Source organism: Propithecus coquereli, unplaced genomic scaffold, assembly GCF_000956105.1.
Source record: "Propithecus coquereli isolate 6110/MARCELLA unplaced genomic scaffold, Pcoq_1.0 Scaffold9, whole genome shotgun sequence".
Classification (NCBI taxonomy): Eukaryota; Metazoa; Chordata; class Mammalia; order Primates; family Indriidae; genus Propithecus; species Propithecus coquereli.
Genome location: NW_012155284.1, coordinates 4,452,474 through 4,465,777, shown reverse-complemented (window position 1 = coordinate 4,465,777; position 13,304 = coordinate 4,452,474). Strand labels below are relative to the sequence as shown.

The 13,304-nt window shown below is 35.0% G+C and overlaps 1 protein-coding gene across 2 annotated transcripts in view; it reads left to right on the top strand.

The window, feature by feature from the left end:
* The window catches only part of SCAMP1 (secretory carrier membrane protein 1), a 102,305-nt gene that overhangs the window by 78,042 nt on the left and 10,959 nt on the right, over positions 1-13,304 (top strand). The window contains exons 7-8 of one of the 2 annotated variants that reach the window (XM_012664604.1): positions 4,947-5,048; positions 7,622-7,739. In XM_012664604.1, coding sequence (XP_012520058.1) covers positions 4,947-5,048; positions 7,622-7,739 — 220 coding nt within the window. The remainder of the gene's footprint in view (positions 1-4,946; positions 5,049-7,621; positions 7,740-13,304) is intronic. The other variant, XM_012664605.1, reaches the window with a different exon arrangement.

The window sequence follows — 13,304 nt, the reverse complement described above, 5'->3', positions numbered from 1 at the left end:
ATATATATATATATACACATATCTATACACACACACACACATATATATATTTAAAACATTTTGTTATCGTTTCCATGAGTTACTCTTTTTGAAGGCAAACCTGTTTGTAAAGATATCCCATTGTGCTATGGCATCATTTACACTTCAGAGTAAATCAGTATTGGTAAATATCTTCTTCTTAAAGACTAGCTGAGATGCAGAAGAAGATGTTAGCTTCAAGTTTTAAAATCCCTGGCACTGTTACAATATTTGAGATTTGCAGTAAATGTAAATTAAATAATACAAGGTGCATGAGATAATTTTTAAAAACACATCTTTTCATGAGTTAATTCTATTTGTGTTCTATCAGCTGGTTACGTTGCACACATCTGATTTTAAAGGGAAATATGAATAAACAGTAGCATTATTCTGAAACAGCAAAAGTATGTAAGAAATGTATGTATGGTGTAGCCAAGAGTAGTTTAGGGGTAGAACAGAGCAGGATGAAACACATATATTTACATATATGTATATAAATATAAGGAATATATATTAAAATAGATAATATAACATTAAAAATTAAATATATTTCTGTCAGTATGCATTTGTGTTTATAATCTTTATGGCAATAAATATAAATTATTTTAGGATTATTACTCTTATCCATTAACATGCTCTTGAGCTATTAACTGAGTAAAAGGTTTAGAGTTTAGTTTTTGAAATGGAGTTGGTAAAGAAGAACACATATATTGCATATGGTACAAAGAGTCAAGGAAAGAGTTCTGTGTATTTTTTTCTTCAAGTCACGATCTAAGATGGACAGGATGGTGATATAGATTAATTTAATATAATGATCATAACACTTTTAGTAAGAAATTCAGGGTGAATTGATATTGGTGATAAAGTAGAAGTTTTAGTTTATTTAATAAAAGTTACTTGTTTTGGATAATATTCCATGAGATACGTTGTTTTCCGCTATGGCATTTTACTATACAAAGCAATGAATACTTTATCTTGACCTACAGTGCAAAGTTAAGATAGTTCATTGAGAATTTGAGGTTATGTTAACACTTAAGGGAAGAGTTTAGGAGGAAGAAGGATTTTTTAAAATATATGATTAAATAGTTAGGAAGCTTGTAGTGTAAGAGTAGTAGGACTCTTTGTAAGAATCAAATCAAGTAAGAGAATTAATGTTAAACTGTTCTTTGTGACATAAAAAGCATTAGAAATAGTTTTATGATATGATATTTTAGATGTGTCAAAACTCTTATGTTCAGTATTCTCTGTTGATATAGGCATTGTAGAGGCATATTTGTAGGAAAATGTTGATGAGTTGTCTGCTTTATAAGAGGATAGCCTATGTAATATCCTGAAAACAGTTCATTTGTGACCTACGATCTAACCAGTGTTGACTTCTGCTTTCCTTTAAATTGCTTAGTTTTACTGTTCAGAGGTAATATGAAAATGGTTGGCTACTGGCTGACTTTAGCTGTTTATGCTTTCTACATTGGCAGTGTAATTGTGAGATTTTTGGTTGTCACTCATGAAAATCTTTGACTAATCAAGTAATAGTTTTAGTAAAATATTATTTTATTATTTTGTCTATCCTCCCTGACTCTTTTAAAAGGGAGTATTTTAAATAACCTAAACTGTAGTAAATGAAAAGTAGAATTATAATGTCTCCTTATGTAAGAAATACTAGACAGAGATGTTTACAAGAGAAAAACGTTGCACAAGAGAAAATTTTTTTTATTATTGTGATTATTTGCATCTGAGGGATAAAAAGAAACACTACATTGAGTCTTTGGGATTACTTTACTTTAGATAGTGGTGTTCTGTTGATCGGATTTCTTGGAGAAGATGGAATTGAAATAATGTCTTAGAGGTAATTTTATTACATGGTTAAGAACATTCACTTTATAGATGTACAGACAAATCTCAGCATTTCTGTCACTAGCTATGTATTTAGATTACTTAACCTCTCTAAATCTGTTATCAGTTAAATGCAGTCAGTATTAGTGTCTACCTCATGGGAGTGTTCTAAGGATAGAATGGGTAATGTATGGTAATGGCATGGTCCCTGGCACATAATGTTCAACAAATGTTAACTATTTTTACAAAATAGAGCCAGTTAAGTATAGAGGATCCAGAGCTTGAACCCAAGTTATAATCTAGATTTAATATTGTTCAGGTTTAAAATTTCATTTCAAGTGAACTTTTCATTGTGCCCCTCTGCTTTTGGCAGAACATAGGTGGGAAGAAGAGAGTTCAGGGCCTCTTTCATCCCAGTCCTGTGCTTTTTTTATCTAGACTAGCTTAGTGAGTGGTTCTCAATAGTTTTCCAGTTATAGACTCCATCATAAATCTAAAATCTTTGAATCCTCTTCCTGAAAAACACACATATGCAAAATTTTTTATACAATTTGGGAAGTTCATGGTCCTACCTTTTCAAGCCTGTTTCTAAAAGCCCTCTTCTGGAGCAAGAATTGATTTCAGTATAAAGTTACTAGGAGGGAAGAAAGGGCTGGTTTAGACAGTCTTGGATCCCCCAAGTAACTAAGATAAGAAAAGCAGCTCTATTTCTTTTACTCTAATGCCTTTACATCATTAAGAATTTCATGTCTTACTTGATTCTTGTTGTAGTGATTAAGTTACCAACTGTGCCATAGAAATTTTCACTATCTTATTAACAGTGTAATGCCACTTCTGAGCAGAAGTTTTATTTTGGTGCAGTATTGTACTAGTCTAATAGAGGTACCAACAAGTAACATTTATTAATTGCTTACTATGTGCCTGTGCATCCCCCCCTAAGCACTTTATTTTATTGACATGAAAGCAGGTTCCACTGTCACTCTCATTTTGCATTTTGGAAAATCTCAGGCTTAGTAATTTCCCCAAAGTTACACAGCTATGAGTGGGAGGGTCTGGGTTCAAACCCAAGTCTGTCTTTAAAGCTATAGGCTCTTATCCACTGTGTTGAGTTACCAACGGTGAAGGTGTTTAGTACCATACTTCAGTTAATTTGTGCCCCCATGTTATCGTTAAATGAGATCATATAAATTCATTTTCTCATTTTTAATGATAATTTAGGGAAGAACTTTTCTATTAAAACTGTGCTGCAACATTAAACCAAAAACCACTTGCTTATTTGAAATTCAGTTTTCCACTAGGCTTTGATCTGAAAGAGCCAAGATAGCAAGCAGTAGGAAGCTTTTATTTATTCTGATGAGGAAATATTAATAGATTATGTGGATTTATTATGAATAAATATTGGTGATACCATAAGTTCTTCATTATAAACTGAGGCAGATTATAATTTAAACCATTTAGCTTAAATCAATTTATAGTGTTTTGCTAACTATATTTCTATTCTTTCTTTGGTTTAAAATGGCTAATGTACAAGCTGAGTTATTTAAACGATCTGCTTCCTAATTTCTTCCTCATCTAAGACCCAGCACTTTTGGTCCTGAATGCAAATAGAAATCTTTCTACCCCGATGATGTTTTTTTCTCCTGGACTTTTTCTGATTCTAGCTCAGGTATAGCCCTCCTCCTGGGGCTCTTGTGATTCTTTAGAGCTCCTCAGCTTTGCCTAGCCCTTCCCTAAAGCATCTCACAGGAACTTAATACTCATGGAAGATTGTATGGCTTCAGTTTATTAGTTTTCACTTTGCAGAGTTTTCCGCTGTTTGGTATATGGGAAATGATAGTTAATATGCCTTTTAGCACTGTGACTAACTCAGGTTAAGAGAACGAAAAGACACACCATAGACTGGAAGAAAATCTGTACCGGGCATGTTTCTGAGAGAGGACTTACATTTCTGGAATATGTATTTTTTAAAATGTCTGAAAACTCAACAATAAGGGAAAAAACAATCCAACTAAAACATCAGAAAAAGATTTTAATAAACAGCTCACCAAAGATCTATAGATGACAAAGGCACCTGAAAAGATGCTCAACACCATTACTTGTTAGGAAAATGCAAACTAAAACCAAATAAGATAACACTGTATACCTGTTAGAATGGCTAGAATTAAAAAAACTGACCATACCAAGTGTTAGTGAGGTGTGGAGGAGCTGGGATACTCATACTCTGCCAATGGGAATGTAAAATGGAGCAACCCCTTTGTAAAACAGTAAAATTAAGCATACACCTACCGTATGTTCCAGCCATTTCACTTGTATGTATTTACCCAAGAGAAAAGAAAGTGTATATTTGTATGAAGACTTATACATGAATATTCATAGCAGCTTTATTTGTATTAATAATAGTAAAAAACTAGAAACAACCTAAGTGCCCATCAACAGTGAATAAACTGTGGTGTATTTATACAATGGAATACTAAGCAATGAAAAGGAACAAACTTCTGATATGTGCCACAACACGAGCAGAATAATTGTCTGAGTGAAGGAAGCCAGACAAGTAAAAAGAGTATTTACTAATATCCCATTTATATAAAACTCTAAAATAGAGTTTGAGTTTATAGGAACAGAAAGCAGTGGGTAGGGTAGGGAGGGTTTACTTGGGTGGGGGGCCCAAGGAAGCTTTTGGGATATGCTCACTGTATTGATTGGTGAAGGTCCAGGTATATACACATGTTAAAAAAAAATTGCAAATTGTATATTTTAAATATTTGTAGTTTATTATAAATTATAATTCTATGAAGCTGTTTAATAAAGGAAAACTACATTTTTTTGTCAAGATGGGTTGTAGCGCAGTTGGAATTGAAAGGACAAAGTGAGATTGGAATAATGATATCTAGTATTTGCATGAAAGGTTCACATAAATTATTACGATACTGTTTCAATTTCAAGCCTCAGGTAGTTGCCACTTTTTTTGGTTTGTATTTTTTAAAGTTTGAATGTCAGTCTGCATGCGAATATAAAGGTAATGAGAAAAATGACAATTTTCCCCTTCTTTCTCTCCTTCTTGCCCCCTTTTTCTTTTCTTTCCTTTTTTCCTAAAGGAGTGACAGTTCATTCAGATTCTTTGTATTCTTCTTCGTATATATTTGTCAGTTTGCTGTACATGTACTCCAGGCTGCAGGATTTCATAATTGGGGCAATTGGTAAGTTATTTACTAGTTTTAAGCTATTAATCTAATGTTGTTATATAATTTTTAGCTTCCTAAAATATTTTACATAGAAAAGCCAGACTACAAAAGTAAATAAAAGCAAAAATGATTTTTAAAAAATGCAGTTTTAAAATGTCCTAAGGCATAACCTTTGGACAAACCATTCTCTTTAAAAATTATATTTCCATTGTTAAAAGCTGCACATTATGTCTAGTTTAAATAGAATGTGTACGTAATGGGCACTGAGGAAGAGTGCAGAGGAGACTGAGGAGTGGTGAGAGAGGTAAGGGCCAAAGATTATGGAAGGGACAGAAAAGAACTTAAAGGATTTTAAGGAAAAAGGTGCCTATTATGTATAAAAAGCACTATTTTAGATATACAGATGCATGTTTTCATACACACATATACATACATGAACACTTATCTTTGGAAGGTAGAATCACTGCACACACACACACACACACACACACACACACGTATCTTTAAACAGTAGAATCCTTCTCATCATGGCAGGATGCTCACTCAATGGGGGAACCCTCAGAAACAGACTATCTGGACCTAAACTAGGAGGTAATAGCAGATTTACGTCCCTTTTACACCTTGGAACAAGCATTCTTTGAGTGAAATGGTGGGTGGAAGAGTACACATCTCTAAAACGTTCCCACCCTCCCTTCTTTCTTTTATACTGAGTTGCAGTCATATGAATTCTTGTCTGTCAGAAGCATGTGTGATGCAGATCTGTGTACATAAAGTAGCAATGAGCATGTAATTAGAGTGTGCTAAGGACTTAATAGTATGCTGCTACTTAATCGGAGTAATGATTGGCTGTCAGACAACTATTGGCAGTTTTGCAGAACTCTTAATTGGCGTATATACATGCAGAGAATTTATATAGATATTTTAAATCAGTTCTTGGAAAAAGGAATTTTTATTAAGTAGTGTCTAGTCTTTGGCATTTGAAGGAAAGGAAATGCTTTAAATGTGTAATTAAATATACTACTTGCTTTAACAGCACAAGGGTTTTTTTTATTCTTGTGAAATTGAAGTAATTTCTTTTGCTCTTTAGCATAAACATGGGAAAAATGGTAAAATGAGGATAACACCATGTATTATGACTTAAACAGCACAGAGGAGTCTCCTAATGAGGCTGCATACAGAATGAACTGTTTTAAGAAACCACATGTAATTCAGATTTTTTATGTTAAACTTTTTATTTTGGGGTAATTGTAGATTCACATACAGTTGTAAGAAATAAATCGGAGGGATCCCAGGTACCCTTTACCCAACTCCCCCCAATAGTAAACTCTTGCAAAAATTCAATAAAATATAAAAACCAGCATCTTGACCTTGATAGTCAAGATGTAGAGTATTTCCATCACTAGAGGATTTCTTGTGTAGCTTTTTAATAGCCACACTCACAACTCTCCTGTTCCCACCCCTCCTTGACCCCTGGCAACCACCAATCTGTTCATCATTTCTGTTATTTTGTCATTTCAAGGTTATAGAAATGGAGTCATGTAGTGTGCAGCCTTTGACTTTTGTCACTCAGCATAGTTCTCCGTAGATTCATTCAGGTTGTTATGTGTGTCAGTGGTTGACTCCTTTTTATTCAGGGCAGTACTCTGTCATGTGGTTGTGTCACACTTTGTTGAACCATTCACCAGATGATGAACATCTCAATTGTTTCCAGTTTTGGCTTATTACGAATAAAGCCGCTGCTATGAGCATTCATGAACAGGTTTTTGTGTGAACATAAGTTTTCCTTTTTCTGAAATAAATGTCTCAGAGTGTAATTTTTAGATTATATGCAAGTTACATGTTTAGTTTTTTTAAGAAACTGACAAACTGTTTTCCAGAGTGGCTGTACCATTTTACATTCCCACCAACAATTATAAGTGATTTAGCCTCTACCTCCTCATCAGTATTTGGTGTTGTCATTATTTTTTGTTTTAGTCGCGATCGGTATGTAGTGATATCACATTGTGGTTTTAATTTGTAATTGCCTAATGACTAATGATGTTGAAAATCTTTTCATGTGCTTATTTGCCATCTTTATGTCCTCTTGGTGAAATGTCTCTTCATGTCTTTTGCTCATTTTCTAAATGAATTTTTTTTGTAATGTTGAGTTTTCAAATGTTCTTTATATATTCTAGATGCTAATCCTTTTTTGGGTGTGTGGTTTACAAATATTTCATAATTGAGAATTTAAAATGAACATTTAAAAATGTAATATTGGACTCATAGGCTTACAAAATGAATAATCTGGTGGTAAATACTTGAGGCTCTGGAGTTTGGTTTGCTCTTGAATTCAGACAATGCCATTAACAAGCTGTGTGACCTTGGGCAAGTTACTGAATGTCTCTATGACTCAATTCCTCATCTGTAAAATGAAGATTAGAAACATGATCTGTCTTACTGTGTGGTAGCTGTGAGAATTGAGTTAATCCATATAAAGAACTTGAACATTGCCTGGCTCATAAGTGCTGAATATGTGTAGCTATTATGCTGTTTCTTAAAAGTATGCATTAATTTGTTTACCTAATTATACTTTTTTTATTACTCTGTAGTGGTTGGATTTCATCCCTTACTGGTCTCAACCAAAATATTCCTGTTGGAATCATGATGATAATCATAGCAGCACTTTTCACAGCATCAGCAGTCATCTCACTAGTTATGTTTAAAAAAGTAAGTGAGATTTTATGTCTGTAAATTTTTATAGTAAATGTGATATAAAGTTCCCGTTTTCCCTTTTTGCTGTTAATTCAGTGTAATCTCAAGCCATTTTGCTGTTTTTGTGCAAGTTTGCTCCTTGAGGATTACTTTTTACAGTTAAAAGTTAGACATAGATACATTTTAGAAAATTGCATCACATTTTGAACTTCCTGTAAAAAGAGAATTTTTTAAAATCCTGTTAACTGAAGGCTTTTTTCATGAATTAAAAAATCAACCTCGTTTTTTAAATTTGAATTTTTTATATACTCTCATTTCTTTTTTTGAATATGAAGCATATTAGCCTGATTGATAAATAGAAATAAAACTATTGTGTGCTGTGTGCATTTTATCCATATTTAAAATTGAAAGACACCAAGAGTATATAGAGTGAGCTGGTGACAGATTTAGGCTGGGTTTTGACATGACTTTTGTTTTTAGTGACTGCCCAATCATCTTAGCTTACACTTCTTCCTGTAGAATTCTCACGTCTGTTTTGACAGCCTTAAAAAAGAATCATTACACAGATGGGGGATAAATCAATGTTTTTATTTATTTAAAGTTTTATTGTGTCTCAGACATTTTACATGTATTCAAACATGATATTGAAACCCTGAGAATAACACCTATGTTTTAAAATGATAGGCTTTTTGGTGGCTCTCACTTTAAAAGAACATAGGTCCTTATAAAATTTTTTTCTTGATTCCCCACCCCCCCAATTGGGTAACTTGAGCACATGTACAAGGCGTGCATAGAAATAATTTTACCTTATATTTAAAACCTCTTTGCAGATTTGAAATACTTTACTCATTCATTTACCTTTTATCCTTCTCAAAACCTATGAAGAGGAGGTTATGTTTTTTTCTGTCCATATTTTGCTACTTATTTTCTCTCTTAGAAGGTTTAATAACTTCTCTGCACCAAACACACATGCTACTGAAACTCAGCTTTCTAAAGTTACTAAATCCTATAGCCTTTTTCCAGTTTTTCTCCTCCTTGACCTCTGCATCTTTCTACACCACAGGTGGCTCCTCTTCCTAGGCCTTTGTAATCGTGTTCTCATTCTCTGCCTCTTCTTTCTCCTCCATCTTTTTTACCTAGCTCATAAATAAAGGTCTTAAATGCCATTAGCTCTTTGCTATACAATTTGGTAGGGGGGAATTTCATCCTCCTTGTTTCAGTTTCTTCCCTATGTGGGTGACCTAGAATCTTGGAATTGGAAAAGATGATGCTTTGCTTAAACCTTTCGTTGCATCTCTGGTTGATTGGTATCACCTTAGTAATGCTTCATAAACTCTTCACTTTCTTCTCAGCACTAACTCTCCTTCCAGATGTTCTGACTCACATTCAAGAAACACATGCTATATGATTCCCTTTATATGAAATATCCCAAATAGGCAAATCATTAGAGACAGAAAATAGGTTAGTGGTTGTCTGTGGCTTGCTGGTGGGGTGGGGAGTGGCTGCTAATTGTTAAGGGATTTCTTTATGGGGTAATAAAAGTGTTCTAAAATTAGGTTGTATAGTTGTATTCACAACTTTATGAATATACCAAAAACCATTGAGTTGTATATTTTAAAAGGGTAAATTGCATAGTATACAAGTTTTGTCTCAGTGAAGCTGCTTTTTAAAAAGAAACATTTATTGAGTACCTTGCATAGCTACTATGAAGGAGATTGACTAAGCACTTTGTGATTCCATGTAACCTTACGTCAGTGCTGGGACTGCTTCTGTCAGTGCTTCCATTACTTTATTAGTCACTTTCTTAGAGTCCTTTCCATCTTTCTCTTCCTTTCCATTCCCACCCTCCAGAAAATTTTTTTACGGGTCATTCACACCCCCTCACCCTTTTTTTAGTCCATTTTATATATAGTTACTATATTAACCTATAAAAAACTAATCCAACAAAGCAGCACTCTCCAGATTTTTGACATGGACTTGGGGTTGGGAAATGGGATTGTGGGAGAAGGGCTAGTGGTGACACTTCACAGCTCCTGGATCCACGCTTTCTCCACTAGTCAAACCGTACTGCTCATTTTCTTCAAATATATCATCTATATCCCTTTGTCTCAGATTTTGTTTAAGCTGTGCTTTTTAACCCATGGATTAATTCATCTTCCAGTTGAAGACATCAGTAGATGTTGTTTTAAGACCCAGCACAGATCTTGCTGCCTCTTCCTATTTCTCATTGCCCCATGTCTTAGGGATTTTGTCATCCTCTGTTTTCCTGGGGGAACTTACTCTCTGTATTGCTCACTGTGGGACCTGAGCCAGTTGATACACCTTTAGTACACATGTTCTGGGTACCCAGTTTGTGAAGCCCCTCCAGGGCAAACAAGTCCTTAGGACTGGAATTAAATGAGAAGAGCAAGAGTTTTGCTTTGGAACCATACAACTTAGGTTGAAATCCATGCCTTCATTTACAGCTGTGTGACCCGAGATGGGCATCTATAAACACTCAGGTTCAGTGTCCTCATCTGTACTCCAAGCTGCATGAAAGTGGGGACCTGGTCTGTATGCTTTCAGGTTGTTCCTCACATCTGGATCAGTGATAGGCAGTGATTGGCATGTGAAAGGACCTCGAATATTGGTTGAATAAAAGAAGGAATGGGAATAACAACTGCTTTCATAGGATTGGTGTGAGGATTAAATGAAACAATGACTGTAAATCGCATAATACAAGGCCTCCTCAGTTAAAAAATAGTTTTCCTTTCTGATCTTTTTGACCCCTTTATTGTCATTTTATAATTCAGAATCTGGTTCATTATTTACTTTTGTTTAGTAGGTGCTCTTTATCGGTCAGTTTTCCATCAGAGAAACAGAACAGAATGAAGAAGTTTATCTTAAAGAATTGGCTTACATGGTTGTTAAGGCTGGCTAGGTAAGTCCGAAATCCATGGGGGCAGGCTGTTAGGAAAGGCAGGCTGGAACTCTCAGGCAGAAGTCGAAGCTCTGGTCTTAAGTAGGATTTCTTCTTCCTCAGAGGAACTCCAATTCTGTTCTTGAGGCCAGATTGAGTGAGGCGTAGCCAGATCTTCCAGAATACTCTTCTTTACTTAAAGTCAACTCATAGTAGGTACCAATCACATCTTCAGAATACCTTCACTATAGCACCTACATTCGTGTTTGATTGAATAACTGGGGACTGTGGCCTAGGCAAATCGACACATAAAACAACATCATAGCACCATTCTTGGGAGAACTCCTTTATTATTCCAGACATATTATTGAGGGTGTTTCATAAAACTAGAAATGTAATAAACTTAGAGTATAGTAGAGGGTTTTGTGGTACGTTACAGGTTTCATTCATTTGTTAAACAACTGTTACTGAGCGTGGATTATGTGTGTCAGGCACTGTGCCATGCATCAGTTCAAGGAGCTCACATATTGGTGTGGAAGAGAAACGAATGGGCACCACATCCAGTGATTTAATGGCTCTTATAGAGGTGAGTATAGGGAGAGAGGGACACCTAACCACGTTTTGGAGGTCTTTTTAAGTAATGAAGTCTTTTTAAATATTGCCTCAGCTGAGATATAATGACTGTTCATCATTGTAGTTGTCTAAGTAAAGGAATAAGGGGCAGGGAAGAGGATAAGTAGGTACCAGGTAGTGGGGATGCCACATTCATAACTAGTTGTAGGAAATAACATGGCAAATTCAGGGGATTAAAAATAGCTCAGAATGGATGGGGAGATGAACTTGGTGCATGATCTAGGACTGGGAAAAATGTAGAATGTTGGTGGTGGAGGATAGGGGAAGATGAGATTGAATTCATTAACTGTAGTTATATCCTCCAAGGTCTGGTAAGGTAGGAAACCTCATTAAGTTTGAGTCTTCTCCAAAAAGTGGTGGTGAGCCATAGAAGAGTGTTAAGGAGGAGAGTAACTGAATTGATCTGATTTGAGCTTTAAAGGGATTATCCTGGAATAGATTTGGGATTTGTGGGATAGGATCCAATGTGGTGCTTGGAAAAACTAAGGCTGGGAGACGAGATCAGAGGTTGGTTGGTAATGATGGTGGCCTGAACTAAGGAAGTGACCATTATCCTTATTGAACTAAGGAAGTGTGAAGTTAATGTAGTTAAGAGAAAATAATCAGGTAACAGTTCATTTGACTTGGGTCTGGAAATAGGGAACAAGGGAAAACTCAAGGGTGATGCCCAGGTTTTTAGATAATGGGCCATTCAGGAAGAGCGAATGCAAGAAAAGCAGGTTTGGGAATCAAGATGTTTTCTATTTTGAATATAGGGAGTTTAAAATACCGGCGGGGCATTAAAATTTAAATACTCAGTAGGCTTTTGGATATATCCGTTAGGAGCAAGGAAAAGAGCTGTGGGCTGGACTTCTAGACTGGGAATTATTGAATTCTTGAGGTAAGTGAAGCCTAGAAAGTATATTACGGAGTGAACACTGAAGAGTCTGCTGTGGGCAGAGTGAGGAGGGATTTTAACCAGCAGTGGTCGTCAGGGCGAGGGGACATACGTGGCACAGATGGTCAGTAGAGTCAGGGCATGAAGGAAGTATGTGTTCTGCAGCTGCTGTGTAATGGACAACTGTGTACAGCACTCTGCAGTTTTTTTCCCCTTCCGTTTTCCAGGTACACAGTTTTTCAGGATCCAGCCCATGAAGGAAAAGTTATAGGGCAGTGCTCATATGCCAGGCATTTTAAAGAAATATGATTGTTTCCCAAATAAAGGTATTGATATGAGAATTATGCATTTATTTGTCTGATACTTAATTTATCTGATATTTTAGTTGAATTTTTTTACCTCACAGTTAAAGTAGTTACCAGTTACCTCTCTTTTTATGTTTCCACTATCTGTTGGTGCTGTATAAGTCCCTAAACTTCTCTGGGTCTCCTATTCTTTATCTGCGAAATAAGTTTAGGTGAGTTTTTTTGGTATGATTTTATGAAATACAATAAACAGGGATAATATAAGCTAAAATATAATTCGAGTTAGGTTTCATATTTTAATGGCAGAAATTTCTCCTACTGTGATAGAAATTTAGGTCCAATAAAAACAACTGATTTTTCTTTTTATTTTTTTATTAACACTTGCTCAAAACTGGCTGTTTAATAACCAAAAACATCCTTTGGGGGTGTGCAGCCATAGTTTATAACCACTAGGGGTCAGGCTCTTCATGAACAGTTAATGGCCTCTAAAATTTTTCTGTGCACATTATTTTGGCACTGGAACTATTGGATTTTATTAAGCTATTCTATGCAGCCCCAGCTAAATGTTCTCTGTGGTATATATTTATTCTAATTGAAATGAATATAATTTTGAGAATTTTGTTGGCATTCTGAAGTCTTGCATAATTGGAGTAGGTAATTATTGGTGTGTAGAATGCCCAGTGTGAGACTGTCATGTCTTTATTTCCCTCATAATGTCATTTTATAATCCAAATTTCAAATATTGAAAGGATGTATATATCGCTTGTACATATACATAGATAAATAAGTTCAATCCTATCTTTCACAAATAGATTTCTTAAGTTTTCTGTCAGATTATTTCTAAATGGTATTTTTTTTTTTTTTTT